General features: G+C 45.5%; 1 protein-coding gene across 2 annotated transcripts in view; it reads right to left on the bottom strand.

Moving 5' to 3' along the window:
* Positions 1-27,817, bottom strand: part of PIK3C2G (phosphatidylinositol-4-phosphate 3-kinase catalytic subunit type 2 gamma) — a 337,252-nt gene that overhangs the window by 147,482 nt on the left and 161,953 nt on the right. For both annotated transcript variants that reach the window (XM_032796037.2, XM_032796039.2), the window contains 2 exons: positions 11,378-11,558; positions 4,082-4,189 (listed from right to left, as the gene is read on the bottom strand). In XM_032796037.2, coding sequence (XP_032651928.1) covers positions 4,082-4,189; positions 11,378-11,558 — 289 coding nt within the window. The remainder of the gene's footprint in view (positions 1-4,081; positions 4,190-11,377; positions 11,559-27,817) is intronic.

Here is a 27,817-nt window from a genome sequence, read left to right as displayed (position 1 = left end):
TCAGAGTGACTGAAAGACTTTGCCAAAGGTTAATGTACGATAATACACCAGTGGCTGAGCTGGAAAAGGATCCTGGATGCTTGACTCTCAGGCTATATGTTCACTACCTGCGGTATCGGCACGTAGAAATCCATTTCTCAGGGATCAATATATCACGTCTCATCTAGATGCGATATATCGATCCCTGAACACGCTCCTGTCGACTCCGGAACTCCACTGGAGCGAGCGGCAGTAGTGGAGTCAACCGGGGGAGCCGCGGACATTGATCCCATGCCGTGAGGACGGTAGGTAATTCGATCTAAGATAGTTCAACTTCAGCTATGTTATTCAAGTAGCTGAAGTTGCGTATCTTAGATCGATCCCCTCCCCTAGTGTAGACCAGCCCTTAGTTTAACCAGTAGACAATGCTGAAATGAATTATGGTTTGATTATTAGGAGTATTCTAAAAATATTAGAGTTCATGAAATAGAACATGCATTTCAGTCTAGTGGCTGCAGACAAAAAATATATATATAAGAAAATGAATACATACACACACATCAATCAAGCTTCAGTGTCAGTCAAGCCAATCTGGTGTGGTATCAATAGCTCAATTGGATAATTAGAGACTGTCCCTGCCTGCAGGCATATGGGATCTTGGGGAGCAATTACCACACAGGTGGGGTGCCAATTTTGTCCCTGCCAGCAGGTATATGGGATCTTGGGGAGCAATTACCACACAGGTGGGGTGCCAATTAATTTCTTTATTAAAGGAAAAAGGAAGTGGGGGAATTTAACAATGAAATACGATGGGATGGGGTGTAGAGGGTGTTTACAATAGACAATGATGGGGGAGGTTCTTCTTATTGAACAGTGTAGGGAGTTCTAACAGTGGGGTACAGTGAGTGGGGTTCAGCACAATGGGATACAGTACAGTCAATAAGCAACTCAACTTTATATAGGAACAACTCTAGATAGTGTGTGGAATGTAAAACGTACCAAAAAGAGATGCAAAATAAAATGGTAGCTTCTATATAGAATGACCAACAATCTTAGATAGAATGTATTAAGTGGTTAGTGGCCTTATACATAATGTAACACAATGGTATCAATGCAAATACAAAGTATATTAGAAAAGTGGAGGCAACCAATGGGATGTTATAATCACAAGTAAAATGTGAATCACAGTGCAATAATACAATATGGGTGATAAGTGAAATTATGCAATGTAACAGTATAAAAGAAAATTAATGACTTAATTTGTGAGGCTGGGATAGCAGATAGCAATAATCTGCAAAGAGTGTACCTTAAGGCTGGGTCAAGGAACAGGAGGGGGGAGGTGGACCGGTGAATGATTAGTGGCAACTGATGAGAGGAGAGTGCGGCTGGAAGCGTGAGAGACTCTGAAGCCCTGTCGGGTAAGACAATGGAGCAGTGTGATGGTGATCTTCGGTAGGGGACGGGGTCTGCGGAGAAGTGTAAAGAAGGGCTACGGAGCAGGGGTTTAAGCAAAACAAGGCGACACCAAAACACAGGAAAACGCAGCAAAGGTTTGGGAAGTTCACAGGGAGAAAGCAGCAAGGGGTTGGGAAGTTCGGAGGGTGATGCAGACGCGGCCCCGGGGGGCGCGGGACAGCAGCAAGGAGTTGGGAAGTTGGGAGAGAGTGCGAGAATTGCGGGGGCTAAAAACAAGCAAAGGTTATAATAATACGGAATGCGACGCGAGAAGCACGCAGAGGGGGAGATTGAGCGGGGGAAAAGAGACACGGAAAGTTCAGGAGAGATTGGGACAGTGGGAAGACGCCAATTCACCGAGCAGCAAAAACCTTATCTATCTTAAACCAACGACTAGGCAAAACAACAAATATCACTACATTCTAAGCAAAACTATAAAAACAAACTCTATACGGCTAGCAAAAAAAACAGCAGAACTCTAGCAAGGCAGGTGAAACTTAGAAGCTCAACAATCTTAGCAAACTATGACCTTATTAAAACTAAAAAACAAAACTATGGTGGGCAGAGTTGGAGGTGCCCAGGAGACCAGACTCCCAGGGCAGCCCAATGGAAAGCCATCGGGATGGTTGGCTGCAGCAGTGGATACAGCTGAAAGCAGAGAGCCTCCAAGGCAAAGCCCACAGGAGCGAGACTTAGCACGGCGGCACAAACCTCTATTTTTAGCGGCCAAAGTCGCAGGCGGAGTTTTAGGAGAGCCTGTTTAAACGAGACAACAGACCAAGGGTCTAGCTGAGTCTGTGGTGCTGGGAGAAAGAGCAGCAGCTAAAATAATTTAAAATAAAAGTATAGAAAGTTTCACAGAGGGGATTCTTACCGGCCCCAAGGTAGCAGGAAAGGCAAAGCAGCAAGAACATCAGAAGAGCAGGGAGGGCTCGCGTGATGTCTCGATAATCAGGAGATCTCTCAGGCAGCAATTCGTTCTTCGTGGGGGGTTTTCAAAAAGGGGGGTACGCTTCAAAATTAAAATGAGAGCGGAGAAGAGGACCCCCCAGAACCCTGGGCTGATCAGACCAGGCAGCAATGCAGAACCTTTCCGATGTTTTGTTTTCAAAAATGTCTGTTTTTTAAAGGCAAACTTCAGGCAGTTTCCCACCAGTAATCTGATAGGGTCCCTCTGTCACAGGGGAGGGAGTCCACAGGGCGGAAAACTGCACCGTGAGCACAGAGACATGCCTTGGCAGAGTCCTGTGTGCAATAGGTGACTCAAAGACTATGAGGCTATGAATCGCTGCCATGTACCCAGGATCTTAAAAATACCAATAGTCTTGCAGCTCTGGACATTGCCATACCCTACACCAAGCCAGGTTTAACAAGGTCGATAATTGCATTTCACTCATCGAACCTCTCTTGAACAGGGCAGTGGTCCACTTTAGCACGCAGCACAAGTGGCCATCCCTTTGAGAAGGGCAAATGGCTCTTGGTATAACAACTTAAGGGGCCCTCCCTTGAAAAGGGCCAGTGGCCCTGGTAACAACTTAACAGCCAGGGAGGGGTGGTCACAGGAGGAGAACAAAAAACAAAATGACTATGGGAACAGACAGCTGTAAGAAACAAAATGGAACAGGGGGATAGCTGTAACAGACAGAGACCTCCCCAATAGTCATTATTCCCAGAAAGTCTGAAAGCAGTGAGAAACAGTTAGCTTGAAAATTCTTCTGATTTATGTCATCCACAATTGGCCCAGTCCAGCAGGGTGCTAAGAAGCTTCAGTACTCATTGACATCAAGTCTGAAGAGCAATTATTGGGAGAGTCATAGGTCAAAGAAGGTTGAAGGGCTCAACTCCTCACAAGATCAGGTCCATTGTGGGTTATAGGCCACAAAGCAAAATTATAGAGCAGTGCTGTAATTATAAAGCTATAACTTAAAAAGCCCCTCAGATCTGTACATATTATATTTTCCTTGTGGCTAGGTACTTCTTCCCCCAACAACACTGAATCCTCTGGTGTGACATTTGTATGTCACAAAACATGAATGACACAGTCCTGGCAGTCTGGTCAATGAAGTCAAACATATGAAAAAATACACAAGTTTCCTCCATTCAGCAGTAGTTTTTAAAAAGGATAACTTGCACAGGTGGCTGAGTCTGCAAACATTTACCATGCGAAATCTCACAAGTTCAATGGGAGGAGGGCCAGTGCTACCGCTAAGCACCCCTCATCTCTGAAAGCTATCAGGCCCCAGGGAGGAAGAGCTGCCAGCAAGAATCTGCATTGTGTGGCAGCAACCAGCTGCTGCATCAGGGGGCACTGTTAAAGAGGCAGATACCTCCTTCCCCATAAAAGCTGCTTTGAGGAAAGCCAGATTGGAACCATGCTAGTCACAATTTTGAGTCTCCGTTGCAACGCTGCTGTTGTAAGGGGAGAGACACACACTTAAATTGGCAAATACTACCTCTCCTCCTAGCTGGGCTGAGGGAATCCATGAAAATATCAGTCCTGTGAATGGCTGCCTATGTGATGTGAAAGCTTAAAGGGGATACTCATAAATAAAAATTTGCAGGATCATGACCTAGTTCATGCAACATTTCATTCCCTAGTACTTATTACACTGAAAATAAAATAATCTGTAGAGTAAAATGGACTTACATCTGCATCTATGCCTCGTACAACAAGTGCAGGATTCAGGGGAAGCCGGCAAACATTTACCTCCTGGAAGAACTGCTTAAGTTTGTTGATTTCCATCTTTAGTACCTCCTGTGAGACAACAATCATTATGACAAATTGAAACAACATCACAGCAGTTTTTTAATTGCCGACTCTTTTGCTATATTTTAATAAGATAGTGAATCAAATTTCTGGTCTTAGTAATATCAATGCAACCTCATACAAATTAATAGGATTACACCAGTGTGCAGTAACTGAGACTAAGAATTGTGATCGTGGTCTGCATCTGTGCCCTTGTTGCCTACAGTGTCCTCCTCAGCAGCTTTTCAGCTAAGCACATCTTGTTCTGAACAGCATTTTTTCTTATGACATTTTTCTCTAACCAAGTTCACAATGAGTGGTTTCTTGCTTCAGGACCGTTGCCTTGCCTCGCCTCCCCTTTCTAAGTGTAGGTATGCCAATTACAAAGTTTGCGTTTTTCTGGCTTTACAGCTTCTTGATCGGTCTCTGAGGTCTGGCTGATGTACCAAAAAGGTGTCATACACATTTACTGATTTCTTCTTACAATGGCATGCACAATCTTTCACTCTGCCAAATCACTGTGTCTTTTTATGTTAAAGTTTGTTTAGGTGTGGCACTCTGGTTCTCCTTTGGGGTTGGTTTGGGTTTTTGGTTTTGTTTGTTGTTTGTTTTCGTATTTTTTTTTCCTTGGCAGGACTTTAGGTGGGAAGGCTAAGAGAGATACACAGGCAGCAGTGGTAGTGACCCATGCACTAGAAGACACAATGAAGATGACCAGAGATGTGGAAGCTATGGGGTGTACATGGATCCTGGAGTGGGGCACCTGAAAATTGCTTCATTTGTATGAAGTGTGGCCTGATAGAGTTGGTGGAAGAGAAGATCTGAGGCTTAGAGATACAGATGAAAACTATGGTTGAGTTTCAAAGGGGATTTGAGTAAATGATGAAACAAAAGAGGCTGAAGGGAAAAGTCAAGATTCGCAGATGCAAGCTGGACTGAAAAACTCGGTGGATAGACTAATGGTTGAGGAAAGTGGCCAGTGGAAGCATGTGACTACGAAAACCAAGCAGAGGAAAAGACCAGCTAGATAAGGGGAACAGGTTTGCGGAGTTAGAAAATGAAGAAGGGGCAGAGCCAGGCTGTAACTGAAGGAGAGAGGACAAGGAAGAAGAGAAGAGCAACTAGTCCTATAAGTCCTACAGAAAGAGGGGAAGAGCCTATGGAGATACCCAGAGTTCAGAGCCCCAAGAGGATACAGGAAGGCTCACAGAAGATTGCAAGGGAAAATAAAAGACAAGAGGAGTCTCAGCCAGAAAGAAAAGGAGGAAGGCCGGAGAATCACACCATCACCAGGAAAAGACAGGTCTATGTGATTGGTGACTTCCTGCTAAGAAAAACAGGCAAGTCTGTCACCAGAGCTGATCCAGAGAACAGAAGGGTGTACTGTCTGCCAAGAGCTAAGATACAGGATGCGGACCTGAGGCAGAAGAGGATCCTAATGGGAGCAGGAAAGATTCTACTGATTGTACTTCATGTGGGAACAAATGATCCTTTTAGATTCTTGCTGGAACGTATCAAGGGAGACTATGCCAGGCTGGGGAAGATGCTTAAGGAAATGAAGGCTCAGGTGATCTTCAGTGGGATTCTGCCTGTCCCTAGAGGAGGAGAAGATTATGATGATCAACAGATGGCTCAGGCACTAATGCTATAAGGAGGACTTTGGGACGTCCGACCACTGAGAGGCATTCATGGACAGAGGACTGTTCTCATGGGATGGACTCCACTTGAGTAGGGAGGGAAACAGACTTCTGGGATAGAGATTCGAACAATTGATTAAAAGAGCTTTAAAGTAGGAATTCAGGGGAGAAGGTTTGAAAATGCTTATGCAATCTCCATGCCTGATTTTAACACTGAAAGGGAGGAAAATCAAGTAAGAAAGGAAACAGCAATGGAGAATGGATATTAAGAGGAAGGATAGTGCTGATACCAGTCATATAGGTGACACTGGCAGTAGAATGACTATACCCAATTGGGCAAGGAACGTCGGTGAAGCCAAGCAGCAACAATTAAGACGTTTCTACACCAATGTAAGGAACCTGAGTAACAAAATGGAGGAACTAGCACTACTGGTGTAGGAAGTGAAACCAGATATTATGGGGCTAACAGAAACATGGTGGAATAGTAGTCATGACTGAAGTATAGGTATTGAAGGGTATGTGCTGTTTAGGAAAGACTGTTGGAAGACAGGATACTGGGCTAGATGGACCTTTGGTCTGACCCAGTAGGGCCATTCTTATGCTCTTATGACAGAAAAAGGCAAAGGTAGTGGAGCAGCATTGTATATTAATAATGAGGTAGACTGTAAAGAAATTAGAAGTAATGGAATGGATAAGACAGGGTCTGTTTGGGCCAAAATCACTTTGGGGAAGAAAGCTACTAGTGGTTCCCCTGGAATAGTGCTTGGGATGTGCTACAAATCCCCAGGATCCAATTTGGATATGAAAAGAGAGCTTTAATATTTTTAATGAAATAAATACTACTGGGAATTCTGTGATTATAGGACACTTTAACTTTTCAAATATAGATTGGAGGACAAGTGCTACTACTAATAGTAGGGCCCAGATTTTCCTGAATGTGATAGCTTACAGATTTCTTCCCCAAATAGTTGCTGAACCAAAATGAGGTGATGCCATTTTAGATTTGGTACTGGTTGTAGGGGTCCACCTTGGTTCGAGTGATCATGAGCTAATTCAGTTTAACTAAATGGAATAATAAAGAAAAAATAGATCAGCAACTTGGATCCTTGATTTCAAAAGGGCTAACTTTAAAAATTAAGGCAATTAGTTAGGGAAGTGGACTGGATCTGAATGTGGAGGAGGCTTGGTATTACTTTAATTAAAAGTTGCCGAAACTGTCGGAAGCCTGCATCCCAACCAAGGGGATTAGGAAAGAGTTTCAGACCAAGCTGGATGAGCAAGCATCTCAAACAGGTGATTAAGAGAAAGCAGAAAGCCTATAAGGAGTGGAAGATGGGGTGGATCAGCAAGGAAAGCTACCTCTTGGAGATCAGAAAGTGTAGGGATAAAGTGAGAACTGCCAAAAGCCAAGCAGAATTGGACCTTGCAAAGGGAATTAAAAGCAATAGTAAAAGGTTCTATAACCATATAAATAAGAAGCAAACAAGGGAAAGAAGAAGTAGGACCACTAAGCACTGAGGATGGAGTGGAGATTAAAGATTACCTAGGCATGGCCCAAAACCTAAACAAATACCTTGCCTCAGTTTTTAATGAGGTTAGTGAAGAGTTATGGGGTTATGGCAGGGTGGCTCATGGCAATGAGGATACAGAGGTAGAAATTACCAGAGCCAAGGTGGAAGTCAAATTCAAACAGCTTAATCAGACTACATCAGGGGGCCCGGAAAATCTCCATCCCAGCACATTAAAGGAACTGGCACATTAAATTTCAAGTCCAATAACAAGGATTTTTAATGAATCTGTATACTTGGGAGTCATATCCTATGACTGAAGAATTGGCAATATAGTTCCTGTTTTTAAGAAAAGGGGGAAAAATGATATTGGAAACTATAGGCTTGCTAGTTTGACCTCAATAGTATGCAAGGTTTTGGAACAAATTTTGAAAGAGGAAGTAGTTAAGGACATAGAGGTAAACAGGAACTGGGATAAAATACAAAATGGTTTGACAAAAGATAGATTGTGCTAGACCAACCTGACCTCTTTCTTTGAGAAGATAACTGATTTTTTTAGACAAAGGAAATACAGTAGATCTAATCTACCTGGATTTCAGTAAGGCATTTGCTACAGTTCCACATGGGAAATTATTAGTTAAATTGGAGAAGATGGGGATCAATATGAGAATTGAAAGGTGTATAAGGAACTGGTTAAAGCAGAGACAATTATGGGTCACACTGAAAAGTGAACTGACATGCTGGAGGGCAGTTACTAGTTGAGTTCCTCAGGGACTGGTCTTGGGATCAATCTTATTTAACATTTTTATTAATGACCTTGGCACAAAGAGTGGGAGTGTGCTAATAAAATTGCAGATGACACAAAGTTGTGAGGTACTGCTAATATAGAGGGGAACTGGATTATCAGACAAGAACATCTGGATGATCTCAAACTGGAGTAATAGAAATGGGATAAAATTTAATAGTGCAAGGTCATGCTTTTAGGGACTAACAACAAGAATTTTTGCTATAAGATGGGGACACATCAGTTGGCAGTGACAGAGGAGGAGAAAGACATGAGTGTATTGGTTGATCACAAGATGACAATGTGACACAGCTGTGAAAAAGGCTAATGCAGTCCTAAGATGCATGAGGCAAGGTCTTTCCGGTAGAGATAGGGAAATGTTAGTACCACTATTCAAAGCACTGGTGAGACCTCATCTGGAATAGTGTATGCAGTTCTGATCTTCCAAGCTGAAGAAAGATGGAACAGGTGCAGAGAAAAGTTACTAGGATGATCCGAGCAACTGAATACCAATCTTATGAGAGGAGACTGAAAGAGCTTGGCTTCTTTAGCATAACCAAAAGAAGGCTGAGGGGAGATATGATAGCTCTCTATAAATTCATCAGAGGGATAGATACCAGGGAGGGAGATGAGTTATTGAAGTTAAATGCCAATGTGGACACAAGAACAAATGGATAGAAACCTGCCCATCAACAAGTTTATGCTTGAAATTAGGCAAAGATATCTAATCATTAGAGGAATGAAGTTCTGGGGCAGCCTTCCAAGGGGAGCAGTGAGGGCAAAAACTGGCTTCAGGACTGATCTTGATAAATGTATGGAGGGGAGTGGTATGATGAGACTGCCTACAATGGCATGTAACTGATCTGCAACTGTTAGCTGCAAATATCTCCAATGGCCGGTGATGGGACACCAGATGGGGAGGGCTCTGAGTTACAACAGAGAATTGTTTCCCAGATGTCTGGCTGCTGGGTCTTGCCCACAAGCTCAGGGTCTAACTGATCACCATATCTGGGGTTGGGAAGGAATTTTCCTCCAGGTCAGATTAGCAGAGACCCTGGGTTTTTTTTTTTTTTTTTTTTTCCTTCCTCTGCAGCACAGGGCATTTGCAGGTTTAAATTGGTGTAAATGGTGGATTCTCTGTAACTTGAAGTCTTTAAACCATGATTTGAGGACTTCAGTAACTCAGCCAGAGATTAGGGGTCTATTACAGGAGTGGGTGGGTGAAGTTCTGTGGCGTGCGTTGTGCAGGAGGTCAGACTAGATTGATGACCATGATGGTCCTTTCTGACCTTAAAGTCTATGAGTCTATGTTTTCTGTCTCTCTTTTTAAAATCCTTGAGTCCTTAGTAGAGGCAAAACAGAGTCCAGACTCTGACAACATGTAGGTCTTAACTTTATTTGGCTCTCTAGTCTGTCTGGTTGAGATCTCAGCAAGAAAGAGTTTAGACATCAGCTAAGTAACAATAATGGTTACTTCAGTAACCAAGTGAGCTAAACTTACGTGCCGAGCCGCACGCAAACTGCATATGTTGGACAAGAAGCCCTTTGAAACAGGGAATACATCTTCTATCTATTGATAGGTGCCATGTGCCTCCTTTGAGATGTTAAATACCCTCCACTCCCATTGGCTTTGTTGAGAATTGAGGATGCTCAGCATCTCAAAGGAAGCACTTAGATCTCTGGGAGATGCTAACATCAAACTTTTAAAGAGACACTAAATACTAGAGCAGTGTTTCTCAAACTGGGGTCCGTGGACCCTCTGGGGGGCCCCAAGGGGTTCTGTGGGCCCCGCTTATCAATTACTCCCCCTCCCTCCCTCCAATTCCTCCCTCTCCCTCCTGCATGCCTCCAGTGCCTCCTGCATGCTAGAAGTCTGGCAGCGCAGTGGGGTTAAAGCAGGCTTCCTACCTGCCCTGGCTCTGCGCTGGTCCCAGAAATGGCCGATATGTTTCTGAGTCTCTGGCGGGGCAGGAGGTCTCTGTGTGCTGCCCCTATCATGAGCGCCAACTCTGCAGCTCCCATTGGCCAGAAACTGCAGCCAATGGGAGATGCAGGGGCAGTGTCTGAGGGCAGAGGCAATGCACGGAGACCACCTGGCCCCCTCAGTCTCTTTTGGGAGCAACCCGAGGTAACTGCCGCCCACTTGGAGCCCTCACCCACTCCCACACCCCTACCCCCTGCCTCAGCTCAGAGTCCGCACCCAAACTCCCTCCCAGAACCTGCACCCACACCCCATCCTGAACCCCAACCTCCTGCCCCAGCCTGGTGAAAGTGAGTGAGGGTGTGGGAGAGCGAGTGACAGAGGGACGGTGGATGGGTGAGCAGGGGGAATGGCCTTGGAGAAGGGGCAGGGCAAGGGCTGAGCAGGGAGGCTTGGGGGGGTCCCGAAAATTTTTTAAATCAAATGAAGACCCTCATGTTGCTAAAGTTTGAGAACTGCTGCATTAGAGTCTTGAGATCTCCCTGCTATAAACAAACTAAATTCAAAAGACAAACATTTTCAGAAGAGGTTTGGGCTTTACCTTGGTTAACAGATTGATGGACGTTGGAAACATCATCCTTGGCCACCTTTAGTTATGTGGCTCAAAAGGTTATGGATATGAATGATACGAATATGGGCCAAAGACAGTAACTGTGGCTCAGGGAATACAGTTCATTAAAAATAGTTTACAGTTGTGGCTGTTAAAATGTTTATAAATGCCTTTACAAATACACCTCTACCTCAATATTATGCTGTCCTTGGGAGCCAAAATATCTTACCGCGTTATAGGTGAAACCATGTTATATTGAACTTCCTTTGATCCACCGGAGTGCGCAGCCCCGCCCTCCAGGAGCGCTGCTTTACCGTGTTATATCCAAATTTGTGTTATATTGGGTGGTGTTATATTGAGGTAGCGGCGTACTTAACATTATTATAGGATTCTTGGTGACCACTATGCTAAGTATATAGACTACCACAAATACTGAGATGTTTATGTGCTTTGCCAAGACAAACTGGAAGATTGGAATGGTACCCATACTTATATAAGAAGCTTAGCCTTGGGATTTATGCACACACTAATTAGAGAGCAGAGTTTATGTTCCTCCCACAAAAGGAAACAAACCAATAAATGTGGATGAGTGCAGAATAGCACAAACTTTGGGGGACTTTTTATTCAAAATATGGAGCTATTTAGTATAACAAAAGGCAATTTAGGAGAGAGATGCTATCACTTCAAAATTAAAAGTTATTCGTACAAAACAGAGAAGGAAAAAAATCTTAACAAACCTGTTTTTTGGGATCACTGGCAGCCTTGACTTTTTCAGCGACATCTCCCAGAATTTTGATAAGTTTCCTCTCCTTAGAAAACTCATCATTTAAGGTTTTTCCTGTGCAGAACTGGACAGCAGCTAGTAGTTTCTGATACCAGCTTTTAAAATGAGCTTCATTCTGTGCATCCTTTAACAGCCTGAAGGGAGGATGGAGAAAAAAGTTGTGTACCTAAAACTGATTTTTTTATACCACCTCTAGCAAGAACAATGAACGTACTCCAGACTAATCTGTATTTGGTGGCTTTGGGCAGTTTAACAGGAGAGAATGAAAAAAATGTTGTTTATTTGTTGGCAGCAGTCAAGTTCCATCTGATAACTAATGAGATTCCAAGAGTGTAAAATCGATAGGAACTTATTTCTTATTGCCATCCACAGAACAGTTCCTGACTTGCTTCTTATTTCTAAAAGAAATATTTGTCAGAGGAATGTATTTTCTACTTTCTTTTGTCCAGTTTTATACATATATACACAATACCCACCCCGGTAACTGCACATGTGCACACACAGACCTTGCAGACAGTGGGTACATTTAAAAAGTTCATATTGGTTTTAAAGGTGCTATAGTTTCAGCTGTATTCACCATTTTTAAGTGCAGGAATATTCCTGAAATCCATAAAACCTCTAAACCCTGAGTTAACTTTTTATGTGCATCCACTGCATCCATTTCTTCTTTGTCAGAGGTGGATCCAGACTAAAAACCCAGTTCTGATTCTGATGAACTTTGGGGAAGTTTTATGGCTTGAGTCATCACCAACATTGACTAAGGGGTAGGGTGAAAGAACAAGTATATTAATCTTTTGAGCCTCATCCAATTTTCTCCTCCATCCACAGACCTGTCCACATGGGGAAAAAATATGCTTTTTTTCAATTGAATTTATTTAACTCAATTTGAACTGCCCCCCCGCCACACCTTTAATTTCCAAGTAGACATAGTTCAACACCTTTAAGATCATTTGAGCTGATCTTGGTGTATGCTAGTTTGACTGAAAAAAAGTCATCCTTTTGTTGGTCTGCATAGATATAGAGCTAATTTGTAATTAGCTTTCTGCCTATCTCCTGATTCGTTCTTCTCCCCTTCCATGAGCAGCATTAGACCACTCCCAGCCTCATGATCCTCCCACAACTCGACCCCCCCAAAACCTCACTCTGCCAGTAACCCTGCCTGAGCCCCAAAGTAGCTTCCCCAGCTGACCTGGCCACTGAACACTAAGAACAGCTTTATTTATCTGAGGTTATCCAACTGAAAGCTATCCAGTTTTTTAAGGGTTAAAGGAACAACATGCATACACATATTAATATGACACGCATTAGCAGAAAAAAGATTTTACTGCACAGATGTCAGAACATGACTTGGGGCTCCCCTATACCCCTTAGCTCTGCCCCTTTTTGTCAATGCATTACAATAAAGCTACTACAGCCAAGCATTTATGTATTTTGTGCCTGAAATCTCGGTTCTGATTTAACTGAATAAAAGAAGAGTGTAAGGATTTTACATATTTTACCCTGCTGACATTTTTTGTTCTCTTTGTTGTCTTTTATAAGACAATTGCTCCCCTGGAGCTTCCTTTGCCACCCAGACAAAGTGACAATTCAATACAGAATAATATCACCTGCTGGTTTCTGACAAACTTTCCCAATAGCATAAAGAATCTGAATTATTACAGGTTTGTAAGCACTGCAAACACTGAAAGTACCTGTAGTGTTCTGCTAGTAATGCCTAGACATGTAAGAGAGGAGATACAAGTAAGTTAGTTTGTCATCTTCTCTCCCCCTAGGAGTTGGAAATGACACTTCTTAGTATAGTCTATTGCAAACAAATAATTATATTCTGGGCTGGACGAGAATACGAATTGTCAGTGCACTGTCTTGTGGGAGATAAATTCCAGCGTACAGACAGACTCCACACCCTTAGTGGCAGAGCTTCTGTTGCCATCTTCACTCACTCTAATAGCTCATGCGTGATGACTGATACTAGCTAGAGCGGCTGAGGTTCAAAAAATATAAGTCTTAGGGTTTGGCTACACTTGCAGCTGTACAATGCTGGAAGTTAAAGCTGTCTTCGTACAGCTGTGTAGGGAAAGCGCTGCAGTGTGGCCACACTGACAGCTACCAGTGCTGCAGTGTGGCCACATTTGCAGCAGTGTTGGGAGTGGTGCATTATGGGCAGCTATCCCAGTGTTCAAGTGGTTGCAACGTGCTTTTCAAAAGAGGGGGGTGAGGTGGAGTGTGACAGGGAGCGTGGGGGAGACAGAGAGAGTGCATTTGTGGAGCTGACACTGTGTCAGCTCCCTGCCTTGCAAGTTCCAAGGACTTGAAGATACACAGCACTCATTTTAAAAGCAACCATTAATCTTTTTAAAAGTATTGACCCCTACCCCACCCCTCTCTCATTCACTAAATGCAAATAGCCTTCAGACCAGATAAGCAGCTGCTCCAAAACAGACCCCCCACCCACCCTCCGGGATGCTTCTCTCCTCAAGCAAACACTAGGGGATCCCCTCTCCCTGCCTTTGCTCGAGCAAACAGTAGCTGTGTTTGTTTTTTAGATAAGCAGCTCCGGGAGCCCCGAGTTCACAACAAAACAAAGAGAGGCATCACGACAAAACAAAGGGCTTGGCTACACTGGAGAGTTGCAGCGCTGGTGATGGGGGCTACAGTGCTGCAACTCACTCTGTGTACACACTTGGAAAGCCCAGCCAGCGCTGCAACTCCCTGGCTGTAGCGCTAGCTGTACACCTGGTCTGCTTGAGGTGTAGCGATTCCAGCGCTGGTGATGCAGCGCTGCTCATCAGGTGTGGACACCAAAAGCGCTGTTATTGGCCTCCAGGGTATTAGGAGGTATCCCAGTATACCTTCTCGGCCACTCTGCTCATCGTTTCACACTCCACTGCCCTGGGCTCAGGTGACCCGCCCTTTAAATGCCCCGGGAATTTTAAAAATCCCCTTCCTGTTTGCTCAGCCAGGTGTGGAGTGCAATCAGTCAATCAATCACTGACCATGCCTCCATGCCCCAAACGAACCCCAGCATGGAGCAATGGCCGAGCTGCAGGACCTCATCAGTGTTTGGGGTGAGGAAGCTGTGCAGTCACAGCTGCGCTCCAGCCGTAGAAATTATGATACCTATGGGCAGATATCAAAGTCCATGCTGCAAAGGGGCCATGAACGGGACGCGTTGCAGTGCAGGGTTAAAGTAAAGGAGCTGCGGAGTGCCTATTGCAAAGCCCGTGAGGGAAACCGCCGCTCAGGTGCTGCCCCCACGACCTGCCGTTTTTACAAGAGCTGGATGCGATACTTGGGGTGTGACCCCACTGCAATCCGAGGACCACGATGGACAGTTCAGAGCCGGGAGAGGAGGGGGGGGAGGGTGTAGAGGAACCCGAGAGTGAGGGTACTGGGGTGGTGGGAGACACCCCGGAGTCCCAGGAGGCATGCAGCCAGGAGCTCTTCTCAAGCCAGGAGGAAGCTAGCCAGTCGCAGCAGCTGGAACTTGTTGGTGAAGAAGAAGCAGAGGAGCGTGTTCCCGGGTAAGCAGCTTTATTTTAAGGAGGGAAATGTTTTTGGAGGAGGAGGGGGGGTTATGGCTGCCTGCATGCATGCATGCCTAGATGTGGAATAGCCCATTGATTTGGTCTATCACGTCGCGGTAATCGGCCTCTGTAATCTCTGCAAAAGTTTCAGCCAGAGCGTGGGCAATGTGCTTGCGCAAGTTTATAGGGAGAGCACCGTGGTCCTTGTCCCAGTCAGGCTAACGCGTCCGCGCCACTGTGCCGTGAGGGGGTGGGGGGACCATTGCTGCACACAGGCAAGCTGCATAGGGACCAGGGCGGAATCCACATTGCTGGAGAAGACCCTCCGCTCTTCCCAGGTGACGCGGAGCAGCGATATATCTGGAAGGATAAAATCCTGTGGAAAATGTAGGGATACTGTTCAGTGCACTTCCCCCAGCTGCTCTCTGCTTTCCCCAATGCACAGAAACCCCAGTGAGCCCTGACTCAAGCAGCTCCCCTTCCCAGGGGAGTCGCGGCAGCAGAAACATTGATTCCAGGAGTAACTGCTGTGGCAATTGTGGGGTGGTGTTCAGTGCACTTTCCCCCCAGCTGCTCTCTGCTTTCCCCAATGCACAGAAACCCCAGTGAGCCCTGACTCAAGCAGCTCCCCTTCCCAGGTGAGTCGCGGCAGAAACATGGATTCATTAATCACTCATTCCCCATTACTCACCATGTCTTCGCTGCTGTGGCCTCTCTGTGCTATGTTTGCTATGTGTAAATGATGCTACAAATAGTCTACAAACTCCTTCACTGTGATTATAAACAATGCAGCCTCTGTAATAAATGTTTCTATTTCTGTTTTTTTTAAGTGTCCTTGAATCCTCCGGCCCTAACACGTACAGATGTGAGACTACATAACTTGAGGAGTGGCAAAAGGAGAAGCAAAAGAAGATTTGGTGAAAGCAGTTATGAATCAGTATGCCAGAGAGAGTAAGAGGCTGCAGGACTGGAGAGAGAAAATGCACCAGTGGAGGGAAACAGAAAGCAGGAGAAAGGAATTGGCTAAGAAGAAAAGCACAAAGCAGCTGATAAGCCTCCTGGCGCGCAAACGGACTGTATGCAGTCACTGGTAGCCATGCAGGCAGATCAATACCGTGCTAACCCCCCTCCCCATCCCAAAGCTCTCTCCCTTGTGCCCCACTGTTTGCTCAAAACCCCCTTCTCCAGCATCCTGGTTCTTACCACCACCAGCTGCCCCACACCTGTACGTTCACCTACCAGCCCTGAGAACTACGACCCTTACCCCTATGCACTCAACCCCAACCCCATCACCATGCAGCATAGTAATCCTGAAGTGCAGCAGGCATTGCACAGCACTCCAGGCAGGACATATTCAAACATCTGACTGTACAGTTCAGCACCCTACCCCCTGCCCTTTTATGTACTGTATTTTTAATAAAGGATTTCTTTGCTTTTAAAACAGTTTTTATTATTGCAGAAAAGAGAAACATACTGTACCCCAAGGGAAAAAATCAAATCATTGTAACCACTGCACTTCCTCTGTGCAAGGCACCAAACATTACTGTTGGCTTTCAGCCTCAAATTGCTCCCTCAAGGCATCCCTAATCCTTGAAGCCCTGTGCTGGGCCTCTCTAGTAGCCCTGCTCTCTGGCTGTGCAAATTCAGCCTCCAGGCGTTGAACCTCGGAGGTCCATTCGTCACTGAATGTTTCACCCTTCCCTTCACAAATATTATGGAGGTACAGCACGCGGATATAACCGTGGGGATGCTGCTTTCCCCAAGTCTAGCTTCCCATAAAGACACCTCCAGCGCCCCCTTTAAACGGCCAAAAGCACATTCCACAGTCATTCTGCACCGGCTCAGCCTGTAGTTGAACCGTTCCTTGCTCCTGTCAAGCTTCCCTGTATACGGTTTCATGAGCCAAGGCATTAAGGGGTAAGCGGGGTCTCCAAGGATCACAATGGGCATTTCGACGTCCCTACTGTGATCTTCCGGTCTGGGAAAAAAGTCCCGGCCTGCAGCTTCCTGAACAGGCCACTGTTCCGAAAGATGCATGCATCATGCACCTTTCCAGGCCAGCCTGTGTAAATGTCAGTGAAACGCCCACGGTGATCCACAAGCGCCTGGAGAACCATAGAGAAAATACCCCTTCCGATTAATGTACTCGGATGCCTGGTGGGTGGTGCCAGAATAGGAATATGCGTCCATCTATCGCCCCTCCACAGTTAGGGAAACCCATTTGTGCAAAGCCATCCAGAATGTCCTGCACGTTCCCCAGAGTCACGGTTCTTCTTAGCAGGATGCGATTAATGGCCCTGCAAACTTGCATCAACACTATTCCAACGGTCGACTTTCCCACTCCAAACTGGTTCGCGACCGATCGGTAGCTGTCTGGAGTTGCCATCTTCCAGACTGCAATAGCCACCCGCTTCTCCACTGACAGGGCAGCTCTCAATCTCGTGTCCTTTGCGCCGCAGGGTTGGGGCGAGCTCAGCACACAGTCCATGAAAGTGGCTTTTCTCATCCGAAAGTTCTGCAGCCACTGCTCATCATCCCAGACTTGCAGGACGATGTGATCCCACCGCTCAGTGCTTGTTTCCCGAGCCCAAAGGTGGCGTTCCATGGTACTGAGCATATCCGTTACTGCCACAAGCAATTTATTGTCACGTATGTCAGGTGACTCGATATCATCGTCGGACTTCTCACTGTCACTTTGGAGCTGAAGGAATAGCTCAACTGCCAAACGTGATGTGCTAGCGACATTCATCAGCAAAGTCCTCAGCAGCTCGGGCTCCATTTCTAACAGAAATCACGCTGCAGACTCACAGTGGCACCAAACTGCTGGAATGTGGAGCGATGCACCACGGGGTGTTGGGACAGGAAGCGGAATGACCTGCACCCCTCCGTCCCCTTCCCACAACCCACAGCGCCAAAATGGGACAAGGAGCTCTGTGGGATAGCTGCCCACAATGCACCACTCCCAACAGCGCTGCAAATGTGGCCACACTGCAGCGGTAGTAGCTGTCAGTGTGGCCACACTGCAGCGGTGTTCCTACACAGCTGTACGAACACAGCTGTAACTCCCAGTGCTGCACATTTCCAAGTGTAGCCATACCCAAAGAGTGTTATCTTTACTTAACAGCATTATGGGAAGGTTCTGGGGGTCAGTTACAGCGTAGTAAGATTAATCACTGTTTACACTGTCACCCCAGCGCTGCAAGAGCAGTGCTGTTCTCTTTATTCCTCTCGTCAAGGTGGAGTACAGCCAGCACTGTAGCCAGGGAGATACAGCACTGTATGTGCCTTGCCAGTGTGGACGGGGAGTACGTTACAGCGCTGTAAAGCCAGCACCAGCTCTGTAGCTCTCAAGTGTAGCCAAGTCCTTAGACTCCATAGTGTGACTTAGCATAGTTGAACCGGAACAGATATTTCTTAAAAGTCACTGGCAGTTCTGAAGAGCGAAACCATTCTAGTCCAATTCTAGCAGAGCTGTCCTTGAAAATTGTTTTTTCAACATGATTGTTGCTGATGCAATGCCAGCTGTTGTGCAGACAAGGAGTTTCAACCTGTCTCAACTATAGCAATGTAAAGAAGTAAACACGTCATTTCTAGCTTACCTAACTCACAGGAGGTGAAATTCACCCTTTCCACAAAGCCAGAGTAAACAGCTTTTGTGTGAATAACAATACTGGGCTGAAGCAGGGTACTATTTACTCCTGCAGGTATGCTCTTTGGGGCTGCTGTTCCTATCTAGGATCATGCCCCCTTGCATGCAGTTCAGCCCACTGAATCTGTGTAATCACAAGGGACAGTTCCTACCCGTGCTGCACTAGCCTGTTCAGAGTGAGTATAGCCCTCATCACATGATGTGCAAAGGTCTCTCTGCATAACCACACTGCCAGGGCCACGAATGTACCACAGGGGTAAAGGGGCTGTGTAAATCTTCTATCATCCCTCTGCAACAGGGTGAGTTTCAACCATATTTCTCGGACGTTGTTCATCTTCCATGACATTTTCTTAAAAACAAAATGTGTTCCATCCACTGTGTGGATGGTAATCACTTGATGTGATCAAAGTACAGGCACAACACCGCGGTTAAAGTGTTCTGTAAAAAGACCATACCACTTTGGCTCTCAGAATTGAATGTTTAAATCTGTAGAAGTACTGTTCACATTTCCTGTAGCAACAGAAAACGATCTCAGCTCAGAGATGACTTGAATATATACCCATTACATACAAAAAAGCTGTGAAGAGAATGTCAATGTTGCAAAGTCAAACACTCAAAAGTTAGGAAATGCCAGAATAAAGGATGCCTGTTCAACATTTAATTTTGGCTCCCTCATGCATATGCTTTCCGATACAGTCTTTAATTATTTCCCCACAAAACAACTGCTGTCAGGAACTGTGGGCTTTAGTTCCCTCCACTCAGCCTGATTGATGAGTCCAGCTTGGTGGCTGCAGAATCACTTGACTGACTGGCCCACAAGACTGGATACAAGGAGCTAACAGATCTGCATTTCAGCTCAGGCCCCTGACACTTGCTTCATTCAGTGCACAGGAGAATAAGTGATCGTTCACTGATCCTCATGCAATATTTTATTTTTTTCTCATTGTTCAAAGGCCTTATTTACTGCACACTATTCAAATCCTGCTCTGTAAAACAGAATTATTAATTTCCGCAGAGGTTTTTCTCTGGTGTGCATCACTACAGTATGTAAGTGCTTCACAAACATTAATTAATTTATCTTCCAAAATGCCTGTGAGCTAAGGTGGTATTATTATTCCCATTTCACCAACTGGTAACAGAGGCTGAGAGGCATTAATTTCCAAAGCGTCTGATAATTTTGAACGTCCTATTTGAGATACCCAAGGCTGATTTTTCAGATAAATTAGCATTTTATAGCACTTCATTTGTTCAGAGCACAGCTCCCATTAACTTCAGTTGCATTTTTGCACTTTTGCAAATCTCAGGTCAGGTGTCTTGAGTCAGGCACACAGAAAATGAGAAACTCAACTACTGAATGTGTTTGGTTTCAGTAACTTGCCCAGCATCCCACAGGAACTCCATGGCAGAGGTAGGGATAGAATCCAGTTCTCCAGTTAACATTCAACTGCCTTAACCATGAGACTGTCATCTCTCCTTTCGCAGTCCCCTACCCCAGTACTACAATTAGTACACACATTCCAACTAATGCAACAAATGAGGAAGGAGTCCTGCTTTTAATACTTGAACTCACAGCGCCGGCTCTAGGTTTTTTGCTGCCCCAAGTGAAAAAACAAAAACAACAAACCTCTGGGAGGGCAACTGTTGAAGTGTCAGGGATGCCACCCCTGAAATTGTGCCGCCCCAAGCACGTGTTTGGTTTGCTGATGCCTAGAGCCGGCTCTGTTGACTCATTCCCTGAGCACAGTCCATCCTGGGCACTGATGGAGGCTGGGGCCATTTGGAAAAAAATAGCATGTGAGAGAGTCTAAGGATTTCTAAATTAGTGTAATCTACATGCTGAATGGGCTGGAGCATTACAACGCATACCATTTTAGAATTCTTTATACCCACTTATACTTGTTTCTGAATTTGGCCCTGAGAGCATAAATCATATGAATTCAGCTGTCTCTTTTTCTTATAGTATCAATTTAAAGAAACTATGAAGGCTACCTTCTCCCGTATGGAATATTCCTTTTAGGATTCAGTCACCTTTGTTCTTCTTAAATACACACTACTGACATACTATTCCTTTAATGAATCCACAGTCTGGAATTCATTGGAACCAGGAAAAGCAACTTTTTCTGTTTTAAGTAGAGATACTTCCTGTATAGGAAAAATCAACCTATTTGATCTATTTTTAGTTTATCATTATTGCCAAGCTCCAGGAGAAGTAAACTCTAATAATCTTAGCACATGCATGTACTTGACAAATGTATCCTTTTAAGTTGAAAAGGGGGTTAGGACCAGATTCCAACTGCTCATGCATAAGCCAGAGGTTGGGGGAGGGACACAGAGGAGAGGGGAAGAGTCAAAATTTTGATTCCTTTGTTTCATGAGGCGAAGCTATGCAGGAAGGTGGAGCAGCTGTCATGATCATGCCCTCCACTTTTGCAACAGCTGGAGGCCAGTACTGGAGGAGAACACAAGCTGCACAGTTTCAGCACATGGCAGTTGCAGAAATGGAGTGTTCCACTCTTTACAGTATCTCTTCAGAGAGATTCTGTCCACCTCAGTGCTCTGATGACAAAATACATCCGGAACTGCAGCTCAGGCAATGCAACTCCCTACCACTCACTCCTCACAGATGTTCTTTTAAAAGCCACTGTATTGACCTTAATTTGCAAAATGATTGGAATTAACTAGATTTGACTTTCATCTTCATTTTATAAAAACGAAACAAGGTGGATATCAGAGGTCAGCCTTTAATGTAACGACTCATTCTGGGTTCTGCTGTAGTGTTTACTCTGCAACTGAACAAATAAGCAACTGGAATTCTGTCTTCACTGTTGCCTAGCCCGCACATCCCCACACATCCACTGCAGTCTGAGAGCCAGGCAGAGATAGGAGCAGCTGTGCCCTATTAAATCACAGAATGAACATAATCAAGACACGAATGACATTTCCAAGACACGACTGGACACACTAATAGCTGTTGTCCCAACAGGATGGCACTGTAATTAGAATGACTCAAAGTCAGGGATTGTGAAGCAAGGAAAAACTCACATTTAGCCTCTGATGTTTGCTACAGAAGGCTGCATATTAGAAGTAACCCTGAAATCTTGCTTATATTCCAGGCCTGCAATCCTGCAACATAGGGGTCTTGTGGACCAGCAATAGAAAAACAGATGAAGCTCTCCTTCTACGGATGGGCTCTTCTCCAATCTCCTCATCTCTTACTTTGATACTTGACTTTGGCCAGAGCAAGATAGGTGGTTTTAGAATCACTGTCAATAGATCACAGGCTGGGGAATGTCACAAGGAGGCTAAGAGAGGAAGGACTCTGAAGTTCAATGATGTAGTAAAGGAGAGCAAGGAGTCCCAAATAGCCTACTATGGGGTTGCAGGCCCTTAACAGATATGAGGGACAAGAGAGACACAATTTGCCTGAAGTTCATAAGTGAGGCATGGTTGGTAAAACTTCTAAGAACTCTAGGCAGTGATAAGGACAAATTAATGTTTCCATTTAATAAGCTGGTTTGGTGTTTTTAATCTATATATCCACTGTATATACCAGCACATACACTATGCATACACAATAAAACATGATGAACACTTCCATTTTCAAAAGCAATGAGTGATTTTGGGGGTCTCAGTTGACGAGAACTTTAAAAGACCTGAGTGCACTCATACTCAGAAAATCAGGCCCCTTTAAGGTGTCCCAGATTGGGTGCTTGAAAACCAAGGCATCCAACATCACTAGTCACTTTTGAATATTTTGACAAAGATATTATTCATATTTTGTTGTAAATATACAGATTACTCCTGTTTCTTTAATCTTCTGTTTCACTCAGCTGGAAGCAGGCAGACTCAGAGAAGGAAAGGACATTACTGCAGGACTCCAAGGCTTAGTATAGCAATATATGCTTTTAAATGTCATTACACAGTCCCCAGTATTTGTCAATAGGTTAGCATGAAAAATGGTTGTTTCTCCTGAGGGGTACGGGCCCTGTGTCTAAGGGAGGCACCCACCTAGGTATATACAGGCATGTCCTTCAACACTCTCAAGACATCTTTGAACTTCACAAAATGCATCAAGCTATGGCATATGCACATGCACAAAACATAAGAAAAGAAAGAGCAATCTGAATTTTAATAAGAACCCAGGAAAAAATATTTTAGGCTGCTAGAATGCAATGAGGAGAGTCAGGAGGTGGGTAGGGTGGGGTTAAGCAGTGGGGATGAGCACAAGGTCTGAGTACAGTATTGTTAAATCCCATTGCAGGTTGCTCACAGGGATTAGAATCATAGATGTGACAAATGAGTCACAACTGTAATACCTGTAGCACATCTGTGAAGGGCAGTGAGGAAGAGTGAGCAACTCATTGCTACTAATTACCCCAGTTGCAAGTAAAATATGTAAGATTATACTCTTATTAGCTTTTCCTTTTTCTCTCCTGAAGGAAGGTTAGATTCTGCAAGGTTCCTTTCCAGCTAATTACAATTCTGCACACCCCACCAAAGATATCAGGAATAATCCCTTTGATAATGATATCAACATAGCATACGCTATATAGAACTATAGATTCTAAAGACTCATGAAGATCTTTACAAACACACCCCTCTGCCTACATGTCTACAAGTGTATCTCTAGACATATAGAATGGGCCTAGAAGAGGCCAAATTTGTCTCAATTTTTAATTGGTCTTCTCATGGGGTGGCCCTTTGCCAATTCAGAGAGAAGGAAAGAGGAGCAATACCCACTTGTTTTGGAAGGCAGGGATATACAAATTATTCTCTCTGTGGACCTGCCCCTGCCCCTTAAAAACAGTTTGGTCTCCAACCACCTAGGCAATGCTTCCAGAAGTGGAAAAACATTGGAAAAGATAACTTGGAAATTGGAGAGGGGACCACACATACAGGGAGGAAAATTCTGGATTAGCAGAAGATAAGGCCATGAGAAGACCAGTTAACAGATGAGATAAAAGTGGCTTATCCTCAGAGTGGCCCTCCACCATTCTGTGTACAGCTATTGAAATGTAGCAGCTAGCTGAGCAACAGAGGAGAACGACAAAAACAAACAGTCTACACCACTGAGACCCATATAACGTCTAACATATTGGGGAACATCATGCACTGTGAATTGACTATATGACCGCTATCTTTTTCATCTCTAACTTCTGTGTTATCCACCTCAAGTAGGCAGGATGTTCCTGATAAAGGCATCAGAAATGAACGTTAATATTGGCACATATTTTGTTTTCCTTAGGCTTCAGAGTCAGCTGAGATGGTCAGGTACTCTCTCTCAGAGCTACTGTATCAGGCATTATCTGCAGATTTAGGAAAACACCCTTGGTGCACCATTCCATATCTGAGAAGTTATTCAAACACAAAGAAGGGCTAAAAACTCTTTGGGTTCAAATGAGAACTTAAACCATACACAAACTGATGGAGTCACAAGAGAAGTGACAGAAAAGTGTTCTAGCTTGTCCGGCTCATTTTAGACCTCTTCCCTCTTTTTACAGAGAAAGGGGAGAATTAATGGTGACTTGTTGAGGCTATTTGGCTAACTGCCTACTAAATGCTGATGTATTAGATGAATGTTTTAAAAGTTTACATTTTATTTAATATTTAATTTTTAAATGTTTAACTGTTTTAGATGAATCATGTGGGGTGTAATATGAAACATATTTAACAGTGCACAGCAAAATAAGGTTACTCACCTTTGTAACTGTTGTTCTTCGAGATGTGTTGCTCATATCCATTCCAGTTAGGTGCGCGCGCACCGCGTGCACGTTCGTCGGAAGCTTTTTACCCTAGCAACACTTGGTGGGTCGGCTGGGCGCCCCCTGGAGCGGCACCGCTATGGTGCCAGATATATACCCCTGCCGACCCAACCGCCCTTCAGTTCCTTCTTGCCGGCTACTCTGACAGAGGGGAAGGAGGGGGGGGTTGGAATGGATATGAGCAACACATCTTGAAGAACAACTGTTACAAAGGTGAGTAACCGTCTTTTCTTCTTCAAGTGCTTGCTCATATCCATTCCAATTAGGTGATTCCCAAGCCTTACCCGGGCGGTGCAGTTGAAGTGAGATGTTGCAGAATGCAAAACTCCTGAGCCAAAGGCTGCATCATCTCTGGACTGTTGAACCAGAGCATAATGTGAAGCAAAGGTGTGGACCGAGGACCAGGTAGCTGTGCGACATATCTCCTGGATAGGAACATGAGCCAGGAAGGCGGCAGATGAAGCCTGAGCCCTGGTAGAATGCACGGTGATGTGCCTTGGGGAAATATGAGCCAAATCATAACAAGTGTGGATGCACGCCATTACTCAAGATGAGATCCTCTGAGAGGAAACAGGTAGGCCTTTCATTTGGTCTGCTACCGCAACAAAGAGTTGGGGCATTTTACGAAAGGGTTTTGTCCGCTCAATATAAAATGTGAGCGCTCTACGGACATCCAGGGAGTGCAATTGTTGCTCCCATCGCATAGAATGTGGCTTCGGGAAGAAGACCAGGAGAAAGATGTCCTGGTTAACATGAAAGGCCGAAACCACCTTAGGGAGGAAAGCCGGGTGTGATCGCAACTGCACCTTGTCCTTGTGGAACACAGTGTATGGTGGATCCACCGTAAGAGCCCTAAGCTCAGAGACTCGTCTGGCCGATGTAATGGCTACGAGGAAAACTGTCTTCCAAGACAGGTAATAGGGAGCGTGCAGGTGCTAACGGTCGAAATGGGGAGACGTAAGTCTGGTTAAAACTGGTGCTGAGTGGCGAATGTCCTGCCATGGTCTGAGTTATGAGGGTCCAGGTGGAGTGGCAGGGTAATTGAGTTAAGAGCCTATCGACAGGTAATACGAAGCAATAGGTGGTGTCCAGTGCTACCTGGGCCATGCGGAGCGATCATGATGATGCACGTTCTTGCCTGCCGGAGTTTTAGCAGACGCTTGTGAACCAGCAGGAACATGAGAAGACATAAAAGGAGCTGGATCTTCCACAGCATCAGGACAAGCGTCCGAGATCGATCCAGGGAGAGAACTAGGAAAGACGAAAACATCTGGCAATTTCCTGTTCGTGCGGGAATGAAACAGGTCCATGTTGGGAAATCTCCACTTCTGGGAAAACACAGAATGCATAACGTCCAGCGGATCGACACTGCGTGAGAACAGGAAAGACCTGCTGAGTCGATCCGCCAGAGTGTTCCGAACACCGGGAGAAACGGACGCTACCCAGAATCTATCGAGTGGGCTAGCAAAAAAGTCCCAGAGTTGGATGGCCTCCTGACACAACGGGGGAGGATCGTTTCCCTCCTGTTTGTTATCGTAATAACACTGCCATTGTGTTGGTCTATAAAACACTGGAGGACACAACGGCGCTTGTAACTGGTTGCTGGAACGCCTGGCATGCCAGGCGGACTGCTCTCAGGTCTCGGACATTTATGTGTAAATGCCAGTCCTGAATGACCAAAGGCCTTGAGTATGAAAGGTGTTTCCGGAGGTGAGCACCCCAGCCGAGAGATGACGCGTCATCATCAGGGACATTGAGGGTTGGGACGGATGAAAGGCAGCCCCTGTACACACCAGGGAGGGAGTTAGTCACCATTCTAGGAGCTTAGAGTGCTCGGGAATGTGACTATGTATCTATTGGGTCCCTGCCCGGGCGTATACCGAAGTTGAGCAAACTTGGAGAGAACGGAGGTGGAGCCTGGCGTGTTTGGTTCAAACATGCAGGCAGCCAGGTACCCAGGAGACCGAGACAAGTGTGAGCCGAGGTCGTCAGGAAATCGTAGACTTCAGATGATGTTGCCATCACCTGAAACTGCAGCTGTGGTAAGGCAGGCTCTGGCTACTGAAGATTTGGAGTCCAGGAAGCTGCAATGAAGTCTAACCCTGCGTGGGAACCAGAGTGGATTTGTTCCCATTATTGATCATCAGGCCTAGACGTGTGAACTAGGTTCCTTGATGATGATCACATGCTAAAGTGACTTGTGTCCGCGAGCCCCTCGGATAAGCCCATCATCCAGTACAGAAAAAATTGGTATTCGACGTCGGCGGAGGTAGGCGTCACTATGGCATACACTTTGTAACTACCCTTGGGGCTGCAGAAAGGTCAATGGTAGACCGTAACTGGAAGTGCGGACGGTTGGCTACAAAGCAGAGGTATTCCTGTGCAGGAGAAAAATGGCGATGTGAAAGTATGCATCCTTCATATCGAGGGCGGCCACCAGTCCCCAGATCAAGAACGGGATAAACGGTCCCCAGGGAATACATGCGGAACTTCAACTTATCATAAACTGGTTAAGTCTTGCAGGTCTAAGATAGGTTGAGACCTCCTTCGCTTGGGGATTAGGAAAAAGGGAGTAAAACCCCTTGCAGCCCTTTCATCATTGGTACCTCCTTATAGCTCCCATGGCAAGGATGTCCGCACACTTTGTAAGGAATTGCTCGTGAGAGGCGGTCCCCTGAAGAGGGACAGGGTTGGAGGTGGGAGGGCGGGGCTGAAATAAATTGGAGGTGGTACCATACTCCACTCTGCGTAGGCCCCAGCGATCTGAAGTTAACTGGGACCACGCCGAGGAGGAAGTAGGAGAGACGGTTGGAGAAAGGGAGGAGAGGGATCCTGGCTGTAACTGGTACGGCCGCCCTGGGCACACTTCAAAAGTTCATCTTTGGTCCCTGTTAGTGGTTTCGAGGAACCTTGATTTTGGCCCCCTTGGGGTCCTGATTTTCATCTGCGACCACCTCGGCCGCGCCACCTGCCAAAGTCCTGTCTTTGTCTAGGCGCAGAGTACGGGCGGTGAGGCTGGGGACGGAAAGGCCTGCGTTGGGTCACTGGTGTATGCATGCCAAGAGAGCGCATTATGACCCTGTGTCCTTCAGGCTTTGCAGCCTGGGTCAGTCTTTCGAGAAGAGGCCTTACCATCAAATTGGCAAAGTCCTGAATGGTATACTGCTGCTCCGGTGGGAGGCTGAAACCTGAAGCCATGAGATGCGCCTCATGGCAACACCCAAGGCCAAGAGTCCTGGCTGCTGATCGGCTGCATCCACAAGGCCTGGAGGGAAATTCTGGCCACCTTTTTCCCTTCTTCAAGAAAGGCAGCAAACTCTTGACGGAGTCTTGGGGAGAAGCTCCGTAAACTACCACCGCCACCCATGTTTTATACATTATAGCGGCTAAGCAGGGCTTGTTGATTGCCACCAGGAGCTGTAGGGCACCTGCCGAGTACACTTTGTGGCTGAGTAAGT

Source organism: Chelonoidis abingdonii, chromosome 1 (genome assembly GCF_003597395.2).
Source record: "Chelonoidis abingdonii isolate Lonesome George chromosome 1, CheloAbing_2.0, whole genome shotgun sequence".
NCBI classification, from domain to species: Eukaryota; Metazoa; Chordata; order Testudines; family Testudinidae; genus Chelonoidis; species Chelonoidis abingdonii.
The sequence above is the reverse complement of the archived record's forward strand: the minus strand, read 5'-3'. Positions and strand labels throughout refer to the sequence as shown.